This window comes from Bos indicus, chromosome 10 (genome assembly GCF_029378745.1).
Source record: "Bos indicus isolate NIAB-ARS_2022 breed Sahiwal x Tharparkar chromosome 10, NIAB-ARS_B.indTharparkar_mat_pri_1.0, whole genome shotgun sequence".
Taxonomy (NCBI): domain Eukaryota; kingdom Metazoa; phylum Chordata; class Mammalia; order Artiodactyla; family Bovidae; genus Bos; species Bos indicus.
In genome coordinates this window covers 52,941,003-52,963,987 of record NC_091769.1, presented here as the reverse complement: position 1 = coordinate 52,963,987, position 22,985 = coordinate 52,941,003, and the positions used below count along the sequence as shown (strand labels likewise).

Here is a 22,985-nt window from a genome sequence, read left to right as displayed (position 1 = left end):
AGTTTTTGTTCTTTATCAGACATCTAAGATAAAATAAAAAGACATAGGATTCATTTTACTTCTTGGAGAGTGTTCTTATGAAAAGTAATTTTGTAAGAATTAAAGATTATTGTCTTTTAAATCTCAGACATGATATGTGTTATTATATTTCAGGAGTACCCAGATTTCTAAAGTCCCTAAGAAATAAATAGTTTTAACAAGTTAAAGGTGAACTAAAATGTATTTATATTTTGAATCTCATTTGAATAGGATACGTGTCATTTTAAAAACAAGCTCTCAACTTTCCATTTTAGAGGAAACTTTACTTTGAAGTTATGGGCTAATATTAAATGACTTTCATTCTTTCTGGTTTGAATTTCCTCTGTGAAAGGAAGAAGTTTAAAAATTTAAATCGGTATAGGAAGTAAATTTTAAAACTTGACATTATTTTTAAACAGTCTTTATCTAATGGGTAGCTTCCACACAGATATTAAGATTGCATTTGAAATCTGTACTTTATTTTTAAAAAAGACCTAATATTTCTCATTCTGTTTCCTTGTCCACCTCAACAATTAAAAAAAAAAAAATCCTTACTAGTACAGTTGCAGAGAAGGCAATGGCACCCCACTCCAGTACTCTTGCCTGGAAAATCCCATGGATGGAGGAGCCTGGTAGGCTGCAGTCCATGGGGTCGCTGAGGGTTGGACACGACTGAGCGACTTCACTTTCATACATTGGAGAAGGAAATGGCAACCCACTCCAGTGTTCTTGCCTGGAGAATCCCAGGGACGGGGGAGCCTGGGGGGCTGCCATCTATGGGGTCGCACAGAGTCGAACACGACGGAAGCGACGCAGCAGCAGCAGTACAGTTGAATGAAAGTATAACAGTTATTTAGTTTTAAGTCCTTACTGTTTAAAATAATGTATAAGGAAGAATTTGCAAGGTAAAAAGGACTTAGTGACTATTTCAACTAATAATAAGTTGATAGTGTATTGTCATGAATGACAAGTCATTGGAACTTGTTTTTTAAAAAAAAAAAAACTTTATGGTATTGGTTTAAAATGTTACTGTCTCCCAGTTCTGTCCTGCTAGGTATATGACATCATCTTGGTTCAACAGGGAAGGGTGTGTGTCAGACTTGAAAATATATAATCCTTTAAGAATTTCATGAAGCAGGTTTCAAGAGCTGAAATGTAGAATCCAAAACTGTAAGATATTATTTTGACTTACATGAGTAGTCTTACTTGTAAAGGATATATTTAAAGAGTTACAGATGTTTTCATCTTTAATTTCATATATTTTGCCAATTAAAATTCTTTATATAGAGCGTATTACTTGGTGGTGAGAATGAGGCAAATAAACCACATTAATTAACCTGTTTTCATAAATCATGTAATTTTTATGTGTTGGCCTGTAATAGGTACTTCATCAGTAGTAAACAGTAAGTGCTTCTTAAGACATATTCTAGTGGGCTCAGAAATTATATCCTTAATTATTAAAGTATTTTCTAATAACTTGCTTTGTTATTACAAGAATTGTTTTGTGTATCTAAAGGTTCAGTAGATGCCAAGTTCAGAGTTCTAAGATTTCTGTATCAGTTGGCCAGTTGAGTATGTCAGTAGCATGCATACATCAGTGAAAATGATCAAATATTAATACATGCATCTCTTAAGTTTTTTAAAAATTGTGTACCATATCAGTAAACAATTTTGAGCATGTCAACTATGTGTGGAGTTTTATTTAATTAATAAACTATAGTTTTATATAATCACGAGCCAATATCTCATTGTGTAGTGCACAGTTATGGTGAAGTTCATATAGCCTCAGTAACTTTAAATATTTCGGGTAACTTGTCAGATTTAATTTTTTTTATACTTGAAACAGAGAAAAAGAATTAGCTCTTCCATTATCATTGTTTATTTGTATTGCCATTTTTTATATTAACATCAAATTGTGATCCTTGCAGAAATCTTTTTAAGCAATGTGTCTATTTGTGAGAGACCGTTTAGTTTAAAACTATACACTAATTGAAAATTCACTTTACTAAACCTACTAAGCTCCTGTGTATTAAAAAGCAAATTAGCACTGCTGTCAGTTGTCAGCACTTTGAGACATCTGCTCTCCCTCTAGTGCTGGCCTATACTATTCCTGACACTTGGCCATCAGCTTTGGAACTGCAGATATAATCCCAACAGAATTCTAATTCTTTTCTGGGAAGGGTATACATCTGCATGAAAACTTCAGAGAAAGGTAATGCATAGTTGAATGTGTTCATCCTTTAATCCAGCAGTTCCACTTCTTTGTGTCTATCCTGAGAAACTCTTCTGTATGTGTACAATATGTACAAGGATATTTGTTTAAGCAGTCTTCATGGTAACAACAGAAAAAGTAGAAACTGTTTTTCTGTTTTTCAGTAGGAAAATAGATCAACTGTCCTTTTTATTTGTATATTGGGACATTTATAGCAGCAAAAATGAGTGAACTAGATGTCTTATCTTTAATGTATATCTCAGGTTATATACCATGTAATCCCACCTGTTTAAATGTATTAAACACAGATAGTAATGTGTATTGTTTGAATACATAAATATATGCTAATAGATTCAAAATATACATGGGAATCATATACCAGTTTTATGGTAGTGGTTACCTTTGAGTCTGGGGTAAGATGTGCACTATATCGATAATGTTTTAATTTTGGAGAGAGATGGGGAAGATGTTGAGTCTGAAGCAATCCATTCTTTTGAATTTTTTTTTTCATTTTGTCACATGACTGAAACAGCAGTAAGCTATTCAGATTTTGTTTATTGGATTTTATATTCTTGTTTATCATTTGTTCTCATAAATGGTCTAGAAGTTGAATTGATTGTGTGTCAGTCATTAAAGATTTCTATATAAAGTTACTTTCTTTGTTTTACAGGAAAAACGTCAGAGAGAGGCTCATTTTCCCTGTACAGCAGAGATACTGGATTACCAGGCTGTCAAGTAAGTTAATAAATACAAAATCAGTGAGATAATTTCTTAACATGTAAATAAAGACGTTAACAGATGAGGTGGAAATTCATCCAGTTTATTTCACCCTTTTTATGCATTTAATTTGTGACTAAATGTAGTGGGGTTTTAGTAATTAAACATTTTCTTTCTGCTCCTCTGTTTGAAATGGTTTCCATTCCATGGTTCACCAAACTGTATTTCTCTATCGTCAAAAGAATTTCATAACTCACCTCCATTTTAACTGGAGGCAAAGTACCAGTTACCTTCCTACCATCTTCCAAAATGCTGATTTCTGAAGATGATGTCTGTTTATTTCCTCATAAAAAGAACAGTGTTGCTGGTAAACTACAAGAAGAACATGAAATTGCTCCGTGAGGCTTGACTGTCTTGTGTTAAACTTACTAATGTTGGAAGTATTTTCATCATAATCTTTTACTAAACTCAGGTCCAGCTGTTTTCTACTTGAAAATCAATACCTGAGGAGCAGGTTTTGGTAGAAAGGAAAGTTGCTTTTGATCAGAAAGTTGACAATCTGGGGAGAAGGCAGACTTGAATCCCCCTGCCAAAACCAATTCTGAAGATGCTGTTCGACCATGATGGTTTATAAAGGGGGAAGAAGGGGGGAATTAATTTCAGTTAATCATTGAGATGAGGAATCAGAGTCATTGCCATTCTCCACTGCATGTAGTTTTGTTGACTTCTTGTGATCTTTCTTTAGAGGCAGTCTTTTTTTTGGTCACAGGACATCATGTGAGATATTAATTCCCTGACCAGGAGTCAAACACCTGCCCCCTGCAATGGGAGCATGGAATCTTAACCACTGTACTCCTAGGGAAGTACCTTAGATGTTATCCTGTTCACAAGTTTGTTCATAGAGTTTGTCCATGAGATTACTAAAGGGAAAGCTAGGGAGGAGGTCTCATGGTCATCTGTTACTTATTCTTCATCATCATTGATCTATGGAAAGAACCAGCAGGTGAGGCAAGGTATTTTATGATCAACACATGTATACCTGTGGCGGATTCATTTTGATATTTGGCAAAACTAAAACTAATACAATTATGTAAAGTTTAAAAATAAAAAAAAAAAAAAGATCAAAAGATTTGAAAACTGCTTGGGCCAAAGATAAGCAGAGCATGACAGGTGCCTGGTTTAAAGGTAGTTATAATATAGCTCTGCTAGTTATAATATAGCTTTGCTAAAGTGACAAGACACAAAGGATTTCCTGCTGAGGACAATTTCTTGAAAAGACCTCCTTGCAAATCTGCAGTGAAACCATTTTGAGTTTCCTCCGGTCTCTTTGACTTGGAAATGTTCTTTCAATTCTTCATATTCCTTAGCATGTTGCATTTCTACTAATGGCCATTTCCTCTGCTTTTTCCCCCACATCTTTACACTGAGAATCCTAAATATACAGTTTGCCTGCAGATTCCCATCAGAATCAAGCCAAAAAGCATACAAAGGAAAGGCAGAATACATTTAAGTGTTTTCTGCTGTCTGCATGCCTTTCATAAGACCCACCTTAACTTTAGACATGGGCACTTAACTGTCACAGGGAAAATGAAAAGTAAAGTGAAAGTGTAAAATCGTTCCGCTGTGTCCAACTCTTTGAGACCCATGGTTTGTAGCCCGCCAGGCTCCTCTGTCCATGTAATTCTCCAGGCAAGAATACTGGAGTGGTTTGTCATTCCCTTCTCCAGGAGATCTTCCTGATACTACTTCATTTAGTAACTATCCCATAGTTGTGCCATTCAGAATCAGAATACCTGTGTTCAGATCTCATATCTGAGTTACTGACCTGTGGTTCTAAGACAAGTCACTTAACCTTAAGTACACTCTCTGTGTTGACTTCTTCATTTGGAAAACAGAATTAGTGATTTTTTCCCCATGTATGTAAGTCTCAGAAGGCTAAACTGAAAATGAAAATATTTTGCAAAATGAATGTACCTTTTAAAATGTTTTCAATTCATATAACCCACCAAAAACAGCTATTCTGAGTCCTTAATATTATTTTTAAGAGACCAAGAAAATTGAGAACCATTTGTCTAATGTTAACACTACTTATAAACTTGAAAATAAAAACTATTGTAAGCTCTTTGAAACTACAACTATTAAATTATTGTTAATGCTTATATTAATGAGTTTTCACTTAGTTTTTTTTATACTCCCTTACCAAAGGTATCACTATTTAGTTAGAATCAATGGTTAGCTCCATTTATGTAATTCTCCAATTTTGCAAAAATGAATCTTAACTTTTTACCAATGATTAATATGTTATACCAGATTTAATTCTCATATCAAAACAATTATTTAAACCTAGATGCATAGCATTCTAATAACAATTGTTATCATTTACTGAGCACTAACTGAGCCAGGCATTGAATTACACATTTAATGCCCCTCTGTTTTTTTCTGTAGTTCCCCAACCAGGAATTGAACCCAGGCCAGCTTGGCAGTGAAAGCCTAATCACTAGGTAACCAGAGAACTCCCACGTTTAATTCTTTTAACAGCATCTATTTTTGCAGGATAGAAATTGAGTGTTCTCCATAGGTATTTTGTAATTTCCTCAGAGCCATACATTTAGCAAGTGGTAGGCCTTCTAAACTCATGCTTGTTACTGTAGAATTTCTTACTTCCCTCTCATTTTAATTTGTTTGGTCAAGGAGGGGCCTGAGAACTTGTATTTTTAATACGTGCTTCAGGTGATTTTAATTCCCATGAACTGGGGATTATGCTTTGAGAACCCCAGTTCCTCTGTATACCCCAAGTGTAAGCATATATGGAGTATTAAAAAAGGAACTACAAGATCATTGTTTAATAATTATCCTATGTTGGAGAGATCAGGCTGGCCCATGGAAAAGAGAAGGAGGTTATGGGAATATATAAAATAATGATATTGCTGTATCAGGAAGTTTTATAGATATTCAAATCAGGAAAATATTTGCTTTTGAAGAATTCACAGAAGCAATGCTTGAGCCCCAAAAAGAAAGTCCAAAATTGAGCACAGAGAAGATAATACTGCAACAAGAGTAAACAACGTCAGTGAAGACTGGAGGTCTCTAAGTAAAAGGTTTCCTTACTGTAAATGGAACAATGGCTTTGCTATTTATTACTGTTACTTAACTCTGACTATGCTACAGTTGCTGGGAGAAGTTACCGTGGATCACACCAGCTGATTTGAGGCCTAAGTAGTAAATTCAGGAAATTCAAGAGTTTAAAAAAGTATATTACTCCCATTCAAAAAAAAAAAAAACCCTGTATTTCAAACAGTACTTACTATAATGGGTCAAAGAAAAAAAAAATACATGAAAACAATTGGCTGCCATTTTGTCTTACCTGTTCACAAGCAACATAATAATCTTAATCACACAATGATAATAGAGGAAAATATAGTGGCTACAAAATATTACACAAATATATCTGAACACCACTTTGAAACCATTTTTTCTCAACAAAATCCCCAAGGAACATTAACTTTGCTATTAATGTACATAAAATGCTGCTGACATACTGCAAAATTCAGGCTAATTTAATAGTGCCTGATGGGCCTTACTTCATGTAAAGATGATGTAATAATATGTTGCTAAATGAGTCTGCTCATATTACCTTCACAGCAATTGCATAACTGATGAGCCATTAAAAGGAAACCGATGTTGCAGTATTACTGGAAACATTGATAGATCATTCTGCAATTGAATTTTTTTTTAAATTTAACATAGAGCATAGAAGCCAACATCTTTATTAACAGTAGGTATGGGGGCAATAAATTGGGAGATTGGGATTGAGATATACACACTACTATATATAGATAACTAATAAGGACCTATAGCATAGGGAACTCTACTGAATACTATATAATGACCTATATGGGAAAAGAATATAAAAAAGAGTGGATATATGTATATGTATAACTGATTCACTTTGCTGTATACCTGAAACTAACCCAAGATTGTAAATCCAACTATATTCCAATAAAAATTAACTGTCAAGAAAAACTCAATTGATATAATATTTTAATAACTGCTACCATGAAATGAAAAATTCTTTTTATGATTGTGACTATTTGTCATTGATACCTCTTAAACAAGTATTTATTCAAAGTGCTCAGCCTAGAAGAGGCAGTGTCTTGTGTTTTTTCCCCAAGAGATTTAATTTTCATCAGAGTTAAGATATTTACCCTTGAAAAAATAGCAATTAACTTTCAAAACTCAGTTAACAGTTATTTAGAAATTTACCCATACCATTTGTTTCTTTACCATTTTCTTTTTCCATTATAATCAATCCCATTATATACCACATTTGATTATGATAAAATGATGAGTCAATACATAAAGAAACAATGATAAACTGTGTATACATCTAATAACAGAGCTTCAAAATGAAGGGAAAAATAATTGGTACAATTAAAGAGAGAGATTCATAATCATAGTTGAAGATTTGAATACCTCTGTCTCAGCAGTTGACAGAATAACTAGACAGAAACTTAGTAAAGACATAGAACTAAATGAACCACTGTAAACTACTTTGACCTAATTGATACTTATAAAATTCTGTTCCCAACAACTGACTAATATAAATTCCTTTCAAGGGTAGATGTTACACTTGACAGGATTGAACCATATGCTGATCTTTAAATCAATGTCAATAAATTGAAAAAGCTTAAAATCATACAAAGTATTTTTTCTGACCACAAAAGAATTAAATTAGAAGTCAGTAAGATACCTAGAAAAATGCCAAATATTTGGAATGACACGGGCTGTTTCATTTAGACATGGACATGTCTAAATAACCCATGATTTTGAAAAGAAATCAGAAGGGAATTTAGAAAGTATTCCTAAGTAAATTATAATGAAATAAGATAACAAAATTTGTTAATGCAATTAAAGCAGTGCCTTGAAGAAAATGTATAGCTCTGAATACTTGTATTCAAGAAGATTGCAGTGCATGACCTGAGGTTCTGCCCTTTGAAGTGAGAAAAAGAAGGGAGAAAGCAGTACAAATAAGAGCAGTAAAAGTGTAATATTACACAAATAATAGAAAAAGCTAATGAAGCCAAAATTTGGTTATTTGAAAAGATCCATGAAATGAATAACTGCTAGCTAGACTAATTAATGTGGGACAGGGAGGTGAGGAAAGAACAGCCAGTTACCAGTATCTGAAGTGGCAGACAGATTATCACTGTAGGTCGTATATACATTAAAAGAATAATAAGAAAGTGTTAGGAATAAGTTAATGAATTTGAAACTTAGGTGAAACAAGCAAATTTCTTAAAAATTACTTACTGAAAGGGGACAAGATGAAGCACGGGTTTGAATAGCTCTACCTCAGAGGATGAGATGACTGTATGGCATCACCGACTCGATGGACATGAGTTTGAATGAACTCTGGGAGTTGGTGATGGACAGGGAGGCCTGGCGTGCTGCAGTTCATGGGGTCACAAAGAGTCGGACACGACTGAGCAACTGAACTGAACTGAACTGAATATCTATTAATGCAAGTGAATTCATCTCAATTTTTTTACAGAAAAAGTTTGAGGGTCATATAGTTTCATTGGTGAATTCTTGCAGATGCTGAGGGGGAAAATTAATACCAATCATACACAAACTGTTTTAGAAAATAGATGACAAGGGAACACTTTGCACCTCATTTTATAAGGTGAACAACACCCTGGTACTCAAAATGCACATGGTGTATGTACCAGTGGTGAAAGAGTAGCTTAATTGTTGAAAATCAACATTGAAAATCAGTCATTTTCGTTCAGCACATTAACAGAACTAAGGAGAAAAATATTTTGAAAGATTTAGAAAAAGTATTCAACAAAATCAAATATTCATAATAAAACCTCTCAGGAAACTAAGCACAGATAGGTGCTTCCTCAGTTTGATAAAAAGACTTGTATGAAAGATCTCTAGCTGTTAAGTGTAACAGCATGCTTAAAGGTGAAAGACTAAATGTTTTCTTCCTGTTAGGAACAAGGTAAGAATTTCTATTCTTACTACCTGGATTTTGTATTCTAGTGAGTGTAATAAGAAAAGGGATAAGAATTGGAAAGGAATAAATTCAGCTGAATTGGCAGATGGTATGTCTGTGTACATAAGTCATAAAGAATCATCAAGAAAACTTCTAGAACTGATACATACTTTTAGCTAGGTCACAGCTTACATAGCCAGTCTAAAAAACAATTAGATTTCTATATACTAACAGTGAACAATTAGAAAATGAAACTATCAAAGCAGTATTGTTTAAAATGGGACCTAATCAAACTTATAAGCTTTTGCACATCAAAGGAACCTATAAGAAAAAATGAAAAGACAACCTATGGAATGGGAGAAAAATATTTGCAAATGATCTGACACACAAGGGCTTAATCTCCAAAATATACAAACAGCTCTTACAAGTCAATGAAAGAAAAACAAACAACCCAACTGAAAAATGGGCAGAAGACCATAATACACATTTCTCCAGGGAAGACTTACAGATGCCCACTAGGCACATGAAAAGATGCTCAACGTCACTAATTATTAGAGGAATGCAAATGAGAGCTTCAGTGAAGTACCACCTCACACTGGTCAGAATGAGCATCATTTAAAAGTCTGCAAATAACATGCTGGATCAGGTGTGGAGAAAAGGGACATGGTGGGAATGTAAGTCGTACAGCAAACTATGGAAAACAGTATGGAGGTCCCTCAGAAAACTAAAAATAGATTACCATATGATCCAGCAATCCCACTTGTGGGCATATACTTGGACCAAGCTATAATTCAGAAAGATACATGCACCCCCGTATTAGCAGCAAGTGCCTGCTATTTATGGAATACTACTCAACCATAAAGAAGAATGAAATAATGCCATTTGCAGCAACATGGATGCACCTAAAGATTATCGTACTAAGTGAAGTAAGTCAGAAAGAGAAAGACAAATACCATTTGATATCACTTATATGGAGAATCTAAAATATGACACAAATGCACCTATCTATGAAACAGGAAAAGACTCACAAGAGAATAGTGATTGCCAAGGGGAGGAAACGGGGAGAAAGACATGGACTGGCAGTTTAGGGTTGGTAGATGTAAACTGTTACATTTAGAATAGATAAACAGCAGGGTCCTCATGTATAGCTCAGGGAACTATTATCCTGTGATAAGCTGTAAAGGAAAAGAATATTTAAAAAAGAATGTATATGTGTGTAACTGAGTCACTGTGTTACACAGCAGAGATTGGCGTTACACTGTAAATCAGGTATACTTCAGTTAAAAAACTATTATTTATAGTCACATCAAAAAGTATAAAATACTAAGGGATAAATTTAATAGATTATAAGGCTTCAGCAATAAAAACTATAAAATATTGCTGATGGAAATCAAACAAGATCTAAATAAATAAGTATACTGTGTTTATGATTTGGAAGACAATATCATTTAGATTTTAGTTCCAGTGGGCTATAGATTTAATGCAATCCCAGTCAGACTCCCAATAGGCTCTTTATAATATTGACAAGATTATTGTCAGATATTGACAAGATTATTTAAAAGTTGGTTCGAAAAAGTATAGGATTAATAAGAGCCAGAATAGTCTTTGAAAAGAAGAAAGGAGGAAGGACTTTACCTGGCTTTAAGACTTCCTGTGAAGTGAAAGTCGCTCAATCGTGTCTGACTCTTTGCGACCCCATGGACTATGCAGTCCATGGAATTCTCCAGGCCAGAATACTGGAGTGGGTAGCCTATCCCTTCTCCAGGGGATCTTCCGGACCCAGGGATCAAACCCAGGTCTCCCGCATTGCAGGCAGATTCTTTACCAGCTGAGCCACAAGGGAAGCCCAAGACTTCCTGTAAAGCAATAGTAATCAAGATGGTGTAGTTTTCTTATAAAGACTGACAAATAGATCATGGAACAGAATATAGAGTCCAAAAAGAGACCCATACCTATATGGAAAATGATGTTTGATAAGAGCATTCTAGCAATTCAGTAAGAAAGAAACATCTCTTTTTTAATATATTGTGCTGGAACACTATATCAATATTGAGGGGGGAAGTCCTTCAATTCTTAACTTAGTTCATTTGCTTTTGTTGTTTTAGTTGCTAAATTATGTCCAACTCTTGCAACACCATGGACTGTAGCTTGCCAGGCTCCCCTGATCATGAGATTTCCTAGGCAAGAATACTGCAGTGGGCTGGCCATTTCCTTCTCCAGGGGATCTTCCCAACCCAGGGATTGAACCCGCATCTCCTGCATTGCAGGCGGTTTTTTTACCACTGAATCACAAGGAAGCCCTACCTTATTTCATAGATGTAAATTTGAGATAAATATGAGCTAAAATAATAAAGCTGCAAGGGAAAAATATAGATTAATATATCACTTCAAGACAAAATTTTTTTCATAAGATACAGAAAGTATAGAACATGAAAGAAAATTGATGAATTGAACTTAATTAAAATTTAAAACTTGTGTTCTTTCCAGAACACCATCAAGAAAAGGAAAAGAGAAGCCACAGAATAAGAGAAAGTATTAGCAACAAGGACTTAAGTGTAGACTATGTAATTATCCCTCATAACTCAGTAATAAGAAAGAAGCAATCTAATTTTCAGAGTAGACATTTACAAAAGATATACAAATGAGCACTCAGCACATTAAAAAATGCTCCATATTACTAGCTTTCAGGCACATGAAAATTAAAACCACAGTGACATGGTAATACACAACTACCAGAATAGCTGAAGTTTATTTTTTAAATTTTTTTATTGAAATGTAGTTGACTTACAATATTATGCCAGTCTTTGATAACAAAGTGACTCAGTTATAGACATGTTTGCATTCTTTTTATATTTTCCATTATGGTTTGTTACAGGATATTGAATATAGTTTCCTCTGCTATATATTAGGACCTTGTACAGAATAACTAAAAAAATTTAAAGCTAAATTTAAATTGCTAATTGGACTGTAAAATGGTATGACTTTAAAAAACTATTTGACAGTTTCTTAAAGTTAAATATTCATCTACCCCATGACTCAACAGTTTTGTTCCCAGGTGTTTTTCCAGAAAAAGTTGTTCATCAAAAGCTTTCATCAAAAATGTTCATAGCAGTGGCTTCCCTGATGATCTAATGGCTAAGATTCCATGTTTCCACTGCAGGAAGTGCAGGTTTGATCCTCGGTAAGAGAAGCTCTGCATGCTGCAAGATGCAACTAAAAAAAAAATATTTGTGGCGGCTTATTCATTATAACGTAAAACGGGAAATATCACAGATGTTCATCAACAGGAGAGTAGATAAATGACCTGTATTATGTTCACACATTGAATGCTATTCAACAAAAAAAATGGAATGAACTAATGAATTCATAGACTTCCCCAATGGCTCAGCAGGTAAAGAGTCCACCTGCAATTGAGGAGACACAGGAGGTGCAGGTTCAATCCCTGGGTCAGGAAGATCCCCTGGAGGAGGAAATGGCAGCCCACTACAGTGTTCTTAACCGGAAAATCCCATGGACAGAGGAGTCTGGTGGGCTACAGTGCCCAAAGAGTTGGACACAACTGAGCGATTCACAACAACAATGATTTCATAATGTTACACTGAGTGAAAGAGACCAAATCTTAAAAATACTCTGTCTCTCCATTTATATGAACAACAATAATAGGCAAAACTCCTGTGTTGATAAAAAAAAAAAAAAATCAAATCAGTGGTTGCCACTGGAAGTTCTCCTGTGATGGTAACATTTCTGAGGTGATAGAAACATCTTGTGTCTTAATATGCATTCATCAGAACTGACTGAGTGACACTTAAGATCTGAACATTTTATTGTATGTGAAAAACAGCTTAGTTTTTGTTTGTTTGTTTGTTTAATGAAAACTAGTTATTTACAGTAGCAGCTAAGAAACTTTATTTAAATACTTTAGGAGTAAATGTTAAAAGATATACAAGACCACTGAAAACTGCCAAATTACTAAACATTGCTTGGAGAAATTTTTAAAGACCTCAGCAAATGCAGAAATGTACCATGTTCATGAATAGGAAGACAATATTCTTAAAGTGTTAATTCTTAGATTGATGTGTAGATTGGATATAATCCCAGGTAAAATATCTGTTTCTGCTTTATTGACTATGCCAAAGCCTTTGACTGTGTGATCACCACAAACTGGAAAATTCTTCAAGAGATGGGAATACTGGACCACCTGACCTGCCTCTTGAGAAATCTGTTTGCAGATCAGGAAGCAACAGCTAGAACTGGACATGGAACAACAGACTGAATCCAGATAGGGAAACGAGTACGTCAAGGCTGTATATTGTCACCCTGCTTAAGAAACGCTGGACTGGATGAAGCACAAGCTGGAATCAAGATTGCTGGGAGAAATACCAATAGCCTCAGATATGCAGATGACACCACCCTTATGGCAGAAAGTGAAGAACTAAAGAGCCTCTTGAGGAAAGTGAAAGAGGAGTGAAAAAGTTGGCTTAAAGTTCAAATTCAGAAAACTAAGATCGTGGCATCTGGTCCCATCACTTCATGGCAAATAGATGGGGAAAACAGTGGAAACAGTGGCTAGTTTTATTTTGGGGGGCCCTAACATCACTGCAGATGGTGACTGCAGCCATGAAATTAAAAGACACTTGCTCCTTGGAAGGAAAGTTATGACCAACCTAGACAGCATATTAAAAAGCAGAGGCAATACTTTGTCAACAAAGGTCCATCTAATCAAAGCAATGGTTTTTCCAGTAGTCATGTATGGATGTGAGAGTTGGACTATAAAGAAAGGTGAGCGCTGAAGAATTGATGCTTTTGAACCGTGGTGTTGGAGAAGACTCTTGGGAGTCCCTTAAACTGCAAGGAGAGCCAGCCAGTCCGTCCTAAAATAAATTAGTCCTGAATATTCATTGGAAGGACTGATGTTGAAACTGAAACTCCAATACTTTGGCCACCTGGTGCGAAGAACTGACTCATTTGAAGAGACCCTGATGCTGGGAAAGATTGAAGGCAGGAGGAGAAGGGGATGATAGAGGATAAGATGGTTGGATGGCATCACCTACTTGATGGACATGAGTATGAGTAAACTCCAGGAGTTGGTGATGAACAGGGAGGCCTGGCGTGCTGCAGTCCATGAGGACAAAGAGTTGAACAAGACTCTTTGTCCGCAAAGAGCAACTAGACTGAACTGAAAACCCCACCAAGATTTTTTGTGTTTGCATAGGTATTTACAAGCTAATTTTTAAATTGTTTGGAAATACAAATGACCTAGAGTACCCAAAGCAGTGTGGAAAAGTGAAGAACAAAGCTGGAAAATTTATGCTGCTGGACTCTATTTAACATAAGACTTAGCACAAAGCCGGAGAAGGCAATGGCACCCCACTCCAGTACTCTTGCCCGAAGAATCCCATGGATAGAGGAGCCTGGTAGGCTGCAGTCCGTGGGGTCACTAAGAGTCGGACACAACTGAGCGACTTCACTTTCACTTTTTACTTTCATGCATTGGAGAAGGAAATGGCAACCCACTCCAGTGTTCTTGCCTGGAGAATCCCAGGGATGGCGGAGCCTGGTGTGCTGCCATCTCTAGGGTCGCACAGAGTCGGACACGACTGAAGCGACTTAGCAGCAGCAGCACAAAGCTGTCATAATTAAATAGCACCATACTGCTGTGACTGAGAAATGTTACACTGGAGCAGAGTAAAGCCCAGCAGTGCACCCACACTTAACGCAGTTCATTTGATTTTTAACAGTGTTTGCCAAAGAATTCCAATGGAAAAAGGAAAGATTTTTTTTTTAAAGGGTGCACTAACAAATGGATATTCCTATGGATAATTACGAATGTTAGTCTTTCTCCTACACTAAAAGCAGAAGTTTTACAAGGTGGATCTAGACCTAAATGTAAAAGCTAAAATTACAAAGCTTTAAGAGAAAAACAGAAGAGAATCTCTCTTCAATTAGGGGATAAGCAAAACTTTCTTCCATAGAATACACAGAAAACTACAAAGAAAGAAAATGATAAACTTCATCAAAATTAAAGACTTCTGCTTTTTAAAAAGCATAGGTTTAAAAAAAGAAGACTGTACATGTAACAAAGGATGGGTATCCAGGATATAAAAAGGACTCCTACAACTCTATAAGGCTTTCAAAGGCTTCTACAGTTTTTCTTTTTATGACAGGGTTAACTACAGTCAAACAAATTTCCAGTCCCTTCTAGATCAGTAAGTATGGTAATTAATAGAATCATTTTAGTTGGTGACATGACTATAAGCTGTTATATAAAATATACCTGTGTTGTAGCTACTTCTTTCTTTTTCTTCCTTCCTCCCCTCGCTTCCCTAGTAACTTTTTTTTTAAGGACAGGTTTCCTTTGCCCATGACAACTGACAGTTTTGGAGACTGAACAGTTTACTTGATGAGATGATTTCTGACAGCACAGTTATAGAAAATCCCTAAAGAATGAGACCAATGGAGTAATTATCTAGCCTAAGATATCCATAAGTATATTTTTTAAAGTCTTCATTCTATAGGGGAGGAAAGTTTTTTTCAATCCTCTTAAGGTTCCTGATTGGATCTGAAAAGCAAACTGACAAAGATTAACAGGAGAAGAGCTTACAAATTTATTTAATATAAGTTCTGCATAAATGGGAGCCTTTATAAGGGATGAAAACTAAAAGAAACAGACCTATGTACTTTCTTTTCATGCTAGGATTGACGAAGAATAGGCGATTATGGATTAATATGATGTATATTAAGGAGTATGAGGTAATTGTAAACTGGGGGAAACAGTAAAGCCTGTTTGTTAGGATTCTTCTTGACATCCCTATTTTTTGAACATAAGGATGCTTCTTTTCTCTGGTTGTAGGGAGTACACATCTCACATGAGGAGAGACTGTTTCAGGAATATCAGGTTAGGGTCAGGATGAGGGCATTAGAATGACCTTCCTGCTTCAGTTTCCCAAACTCCTCAGCTTAAAATACTCAGTATGTCATAGTACCGTATTTGGGGGTGTTGGATCCTGAACTCTGGCTTCCCTCATGGCCGATTGGTAAATAACCCACCTGCAATGCTGGAAACACAATTTCGATCCCTGGGTCAGGAAGATCCCCTGAAGAAGGAAGTGGCAACCCACTCCAGTATTCTTGCCTGGGAAATCCCATGGACAGAGGAGCCTGGAGGGCTATAGTTCATGGGGTCACAAAAGAGTCAGACATGACTTAGTGACTAAACAACAATGACAATCCTGAATTCCTTCTTTCTTTTATTCCTAAAATTAGGTTTTTAAGTTGTTAAGATGGAATTTTTAATGCATTTTAAATTATTTCATTGTCCTTAATTGTTTAATCTCTAGATATAGTTTGGTTTGGGGTAGTTCTTTTATAGATTTCTATGAATTTAAATTCCTAAAGTATTTAGATGAATTGCTTTATTTCAGTTGTGCTTTTAATCAAATAATAGGAGTTTTCACTGATTTAATAGGACCTGTTATACAGATCTATATCCCACAGCAGTAATGTGTTCATTATATTTTAACATTTTATTGACCAGTTTTTTTTTTTCAATGTGTATTTGTTTTGTTTTTTTTTTTTTTTAATAAAAATAATCTCTTATTCTCTAAGGACTATTGTGTCCTTAGAAATTATACATTTCCAATTCACAAAAATTTATTACCACTTCTGTTTTATGCAGACCAAATTCACTTACAATTTAAATACTTCATCTTTTTTCTCATACTTCTTTCTTATTGGGTTAAAAAATGTCAAAAAAAAAAAAAAAAAGACAACTTCACACATTATAAAACTTGTATAAAAGATACAGAATCTTATCAATAAGTATTTGCTTATTTTTTCATATGAAGGGAACTGGGCCAGGCAACAGAATAAAAGAATTGGTATTAATCTTTAGGAAGCTTACAAACTAATTGAGAAGACCAACTGTATACACACAAAATTAACTAAAAAGATCCATATTAAATCTCAAGTAGCATAGATATAAGAACTCAGAAGAGAAAGGAATGTGATATTGATACAGAGAAGATTTTGCAAAGAAAGTATAAAACTCTTAAGATCTTCGTTGGATACAATTTGACAGGGTTAACAGGAGAACATCTTGGGCAAAGAGAAAATATGACTTACAAAATAGAGACAGTAGTATTCTACACATTGTATTGTTTTCCTTGATTTTCTCCCGGAAAAACTATCCACTTTGTGAAGGCAGTCAGTGGCTTCTTGTTTATTACTTCCAGGTCCTCCCTCTGTGCCTGATAGACAAGAAGCTATCAGTGAATACCTTTTGAACAAATGTATTTGGAATGAAAAAAGAAGAGAGTGTGTTTTCTCAGAATAGTAGCATTTTAGCTTGGCTTGAATGGAATGTTTAGGGAAAAGGTGTAAGATGTTTTAACTAAAAGGATGATGCTTGAATACCTAAACAAAGATTAAGGGTTTGGGATTGGACACATGGCACGATTAAAAAAATACAGGTGTTTCTTAGAAAAGTTAAGCTGTGGGTTTACGATTTACAAGAGAATTTATAAAATGGCAACAAGGAAACTATTTGAAATTATATTACTCTAGGCTACATATCTGGAGAAGGCAATGGCACCCCACTCCAGTACTCTTGCCTGGAAAATCCCATGGACGGAGGAGCCTGGTGGGCTGCAGTCCATGGGGTCGCTGAGAGTCGGACATGACTGAGCAACTTCACTTTCACTTTTCACTTTCATGCATTGGAGCAGGAAATGGCACCCCACTCCAGTGTTCTTGCCTGGAGAATCCCAGGGACAGGGGAGCCTGGTGGGCTGCCATCTATGGGGTCGCACAGAGTTGGACACGACTGAAGTGACTTAGCAGTAGCAGCAGCAATAGGCTACATATCAAGAACAGTAGGATGAGTAGTTTAGATAGATCTTAGTTACATTACAACAGCACATTGCAGGTGTTAAGAGATAATTTTTTAAAAATAAAATCATGACTTTTGTGTAGATATAAAAATGAACAGGTATACAGATTTTATCTCATCGGTGAAGAAATCTGTAAGGTATTAGAACCAGTTCAAAGGAAAATCCAAAAACAGACACATTCATTGATCAAAATTATGGAAATTAATATTCAAATAGAGGAAAAACTTTTTTTTTTTCCTTTGGAGGAGGGTGGTAGAGCTGTTGAGGGTGGAGAAATGTTATTCATCTCTTTACTGGACAGGATTTTTTTCAGATATACATATAAGAATTATTTTTCATTGCTACAAGTTATCTACAATTTAAAGAGTTGTAAAATAGCTCCCATAGAATGAGAGTCAGATAACCTAGATATTGTATGCTCTAGACCAGGGGCCAGCAAACTACAGCTTCCAGCCAAATATCTCTACCACTTTGGTTTTTTGTGGATGGTTTTATCAGAACATACCATGTTTATTCATTTATGCATTGGCTATGGTTTCTTTTTGGCTTCTAAAGTGGAGTTGAGTAGTTAGAACAGAGACAGTATGGCCCACAAAAGTTAAGTGTTTTCTATTCCAGTCCTTAACTGAACGGACCGTACTACAGATAATGCATAATATTCCTCAAAGGTATATGTTTCTGACAATGAAGCAAATCGGGGTTTTCATATAGAGCCAATCCTATAGAGCCAAACATATAGAGCCAAGACTACTGTTTCCCCTAGAGGATTAATTAAAGCTAGTTGTTTAAAAGGGCATGTTGGATGTTTTTTAACATAACAAACCTAATTATAGGGACCTTAGCTTTAGGCTAAATTATTAGAACATGTTTAGAACAAGGAAGTTGATATTGTATACCATTCTGAGCAAATTATTTCTAAATAGGCATAAGTAAACATACCTATTCAGAGAAGAATTTGCAAATATTAAAGTAACTTGCAACTCTAGCATATAGAGAATGATTGAAGGGCAGAAAGCTATTTAGTTTTAAGAAGAGAGGACACCAGTAATTTGAAAAGCATCTTCAGATATTTGAAGCATAATTTGGCTTGTTCTGTAATTTTTAAGGTTAAAACTTTGGACAAAGTAATTCTGATTTTTAACTTAGTATGAGAAGGAATGTTCTCCTAGAATGAAATGAAATGAAACTTGCTCAGTCCTGTCTGACTCTTTGGGAACCCATGGACTGTAGCCTGCCAGGCTTCTCTGTCTATGGAATTCTCCAGGCAGGAATGCTGGGGTGGATAGCCATTCCCTTCTCCAGGGGATCTTCCTGAGCCAGGGATTGAACCTGGGTCTCCTGCATTGCAGGCAAATTCTTGACCATCTGAGCTACCAAAGAACCCAGTCATAGAGGATGGAATATTCCAACCTTGGTAAATAATGACTTCCCTCTCAGTGGCTGTATTTAAGCAGAAGCTAGATATTTGCTTTACTGAAAATTTTAAGCTAGAGGGATTAGAGCATCTGCTGTTTGATTGAAATAAAAGACTTTAAAATTTTCTTCTAATTCCATGAGCTCTCTAGTGACAAGTGAAAAGCTTTCCAAGTGGCATTGATGATCCCTCTGAGGTTGGAGACCAGAAATTACTACCAACATTCATCTATATGATTTTATATCAATACATGTTCTAATTTCCCTACCAGTATTGATTGAGGAATGCTATCATTTTGTCAGAAGACTGACTTAATGCATGTACAGTGGTAAGGAATGGGAATTTTATTACTAGATTTTCCACTAGGACTGGGATGGTTTTTGGTCCAAATCAGAGCTTTCTCTTTTTATCAGACTAACAATTACTGAATTTCTAAACTTGTTTTTCCTTTTCTGAGGCCATTTATTGAGTTCTCTTAACCAGTTTTTCTGAGGTTTTTCTGAACTCCTAACTCATTTGGGGGAGTATCCCTTTGGACCATAACAGAGATTTGGCTTCTGCTGGTACCTTTGAGGGCAGCATTTCTTTTGGAAATATCAGCAAGGTGATTTCCCTCAGCTTCCAGCAAATCCAGTTTAGAATGCCCCATAATCTTGATGAAACTAAAGTGGCAGGTAAAACTATTGCATCCAGTAATCCCTAAACCTAGGGGACATTTTAAATGTTATTTCTGGTTAAAGTAAGAAAGCCATGTTGCTTCTGCATTTAAAAATCATGAGGTACTCTGAACGCATGTCTGCTGTCATTACAAATATTGGCAACTCTGTCCTTGGCTAAAGTACAAGGCCAGGTAAGAGCATGTAACTCTGTTGGGGCCTGGACAAATGGGAATAGGTTGAAAGACAGTAACTCTTGAGGTTCACTAGAGAGCTTCACTGTTTGAGCTGTCTCAGTATTCTGAAGCACAGGCTGCTTTATAGTAGTTGAGTTGAGCAGTACTGGAAGAGATTCAGCCCAAGTATTGAGAAACATTTCTCCCAAGATGATTAGAGGGGAGAATTGGGGAAAGCCCCTGTAGTTCCTCCCATTGAGAATTGGCAAGGTGTTGGAAAAGCTCATTAGAGAGCTAAAGGTGCTAAAAGTACTTAATGTCTTTTTCAGTGTTCTTCCTTTTTATAATAATAACAAAAACGAGGAGGGCTTTTATTTTATTTAGGAACTTTGATTTGCTACACTTGAAGATCAGTAATTTTGTTGGTTTCCCTTTTATGTGGTTTGTCTAGAGTGCAAGAGAGCTGGTCATCAGATTATCTAAATCTGGAGTGGACATAGTTTCCCATTCTATTCTGGCCTCTTTTAGTAGAAGGAAAAGGTCCTGCTTTAGCCTGTTTTAGAGTTAAAAGCTCCTTAGGTGGAATCAACATATGAAGGAAAACTAGAATTGTCTTTTTAAACAATTTGAAGTCAGTTGTAATGGTCATAAAGAGGTTCATCATATTTTTGTGTACAAATCTGAATTTTATTCTAGTCAACAGGATTTGGAAAAGCCCCAGGAATTGCTTGATGAAGTCACTTAGAGATTGCCTTAGCCTCATGATTTAATAAATGAGTTAGTGGCCTGGACTTCCAGAGACCTTTTTGTAATTCCAGAGACCTTTTAAGATTTTCCCAATTAATAGTTTTCAGTACTGAGTCTGGCCTTCAGTGACAAGTATAAAAACTAGCTGATATAATTACAGAAACCAGGTTGATAAGTTTGATTGACTATATTAAATTCCTCTGCAAACCTGTGAAGATCTTTAGTTACTTTGGAAAAGTATTTGGTGGTGGCTCCCAATTCAGCTTTGGTCCAGGGAATATAAGAAATTAGCCTCTGGACCTCAGAAGGCTTAATTTTAAAGGGATAAGTTCTGACAAGTTCAGAAGAAAAGGGAGTAGGGAGAGTTTCTGAGAAAAAGGGAAATTTGACAAATATTACCTTAAAATCTTATTTTGCACAGAGGCCATTTCAGACTTCTGATCATAGTGGGAAGCCTCAGAATACCAGTTAAAACAGGTTTTCCACTCAGTTCTCAAAATTTTTGAGCTGCTGTCAAATTCAGTTTTAAGGAAATTAAAGTTGGGGATTTCATATGTTTTCCATAATAACAATTACATTTGGTCAGATTGGTCCATTTAGTTTAAAATGTGCCTGAGGAGGGTTTTTAAACATAAAATCTCTGGATTTCTTATGAGGTGGTAATCTAAATATTATAAAAATATTTAAATAACTGGGATCCCATTCCTCAGGTTTTTCTCTGACGTAAAAGAAAAATATTCACACTGCCCAACCACCAAGCAAACTTATATCATCCAGTTCTAAGGAAACAGCTTTATCCTGGAGGAGCCCAGCCAGTCAGTCAGTCAGTCAGTTCAGTTGCTCAGTCGTGTCCAGCTCTTTGCGACCCCATGAACTGCAGCACACCAGGCCTCCCTGTCTATCACCAACTCCCAAGGTTTACCAAAACTCATGTCCATTGAGTCGGTGATGCCATCCAACCATCTCATCTTCCATTGTCCCCTTCTCCTCCTGCCCTCAATCTTTCCCAGCATCAGAGTCTCTTCAAATGAGTCAGCTGTTCGCATCAGGTGGCCAAAGTATTAGGAGTTTCAGCTTCAACATAAGTCCTTCCAATGAACACCCAGGATTGATCTCCTTTAGGATGGACTGGTTGGATCTCCTTGCAGTCCAAGGAACTCTAAAGAGTCTTTCCAACACCACAGTTCAAAAGCATCAATTCTTCAGTACTCAGCTTTCTTTATAGTCCAACTCTCACATCCATACATGACTATTGGAAAAACCATAGCCTTGACTAGACTGGCCTTTGTTGACAAAGTAATGTCCTTGTTTTTGAATATGCTGTCTAGGTTGGTCATAACTTTCCTTCCAAGGAGTAAGCGTCTTTTAATTTCATGACTGCAGTCATCATCTGCAGTGATTTGGGAGCCCAAAAAAATAAAGCCAGCCACTGTTTCCACTGTTTTCCCATCTATTTGCCATGAAGTGATGGGACTGGATGCCATGATCTTCGTTTTCTGAATGTTGAGCTTTAAGCCAACTTTTTCACTCTCCTCTTTCATCAAGAGGCTCTTTAGTTCTTCTTCACTTTCTGCCATAAGGGTGGTGTCATCTGCATATCTGAGGTTTTTTATATTTCTCCCGGCAATCTTGATTCCAGCTTGTGCTTCTTCCAGCCCAGCGTTTCTCTTGATGTACTCTGCATAGAAGTTAAATAAGCAGGGTGACAATATACAGCCTTGACGTACTCCTTTTCCTATTTGGAACCAGTCTGTTGTTCCATGTCCAGTTCTAACTGTTGCTTCCTGATCTGCATATAGGTTTCTCAAGAGGCAGGTCAGGTGGTCTGGTATTCCCATCTCTTTCAGAATTTTCCACAGTTTATTGTGATCCATACAGTCAAAGGCTTTGACATAGTCAATAAAGCAGAAATAGATGTTTTTCTGGAACTCTCTTGCTTTTTCGATGATCCAGCAGATGTTGGCAATTTGATTTCTGATTCTTCTGCCTTTTCTAAAACCAACTTGAACATCTGGAAGTTCACAGTTCACGTATTGCTGAAACCTGGCTTGGAGAATTTTGAGCATTACTTTACTAGCATGTGAGATGAGTGCAATTGTGTACTCATAGGAAGGGGCCAGTGCTGAACTGATGTGGTTTCAGTGAAGCAGCTCCTCTTA

The 22,985-nt window shown here is 36.0% G+C and overlaps 1 protein-coding gene across 8 annotated transcripts in view; it reads left to right on the top strand.

The window, feature by feature from the left end:
* The window catches only part of TCF12 (transcription factor 12), a 393,181-nt gene that overhangs the window by 270,382 nt on the left and 99,814 nt on the right, over positions 1-22,985 (top strand). For all 8 annotated transcript variants that reach the window (XM_070796676.1, XM_070796678.1, XM_019968768.2 and 5 more), the window contains one exon: positions 2,901-2,965. In XM_070796676.1, coding sequence (XP_070652777.1) covers positions 2,901-2,965 — 65 coding nt within the window. The remainder of the gene's footprint in view (positions 1-2,900; positions 2,966-22,985) is intronic.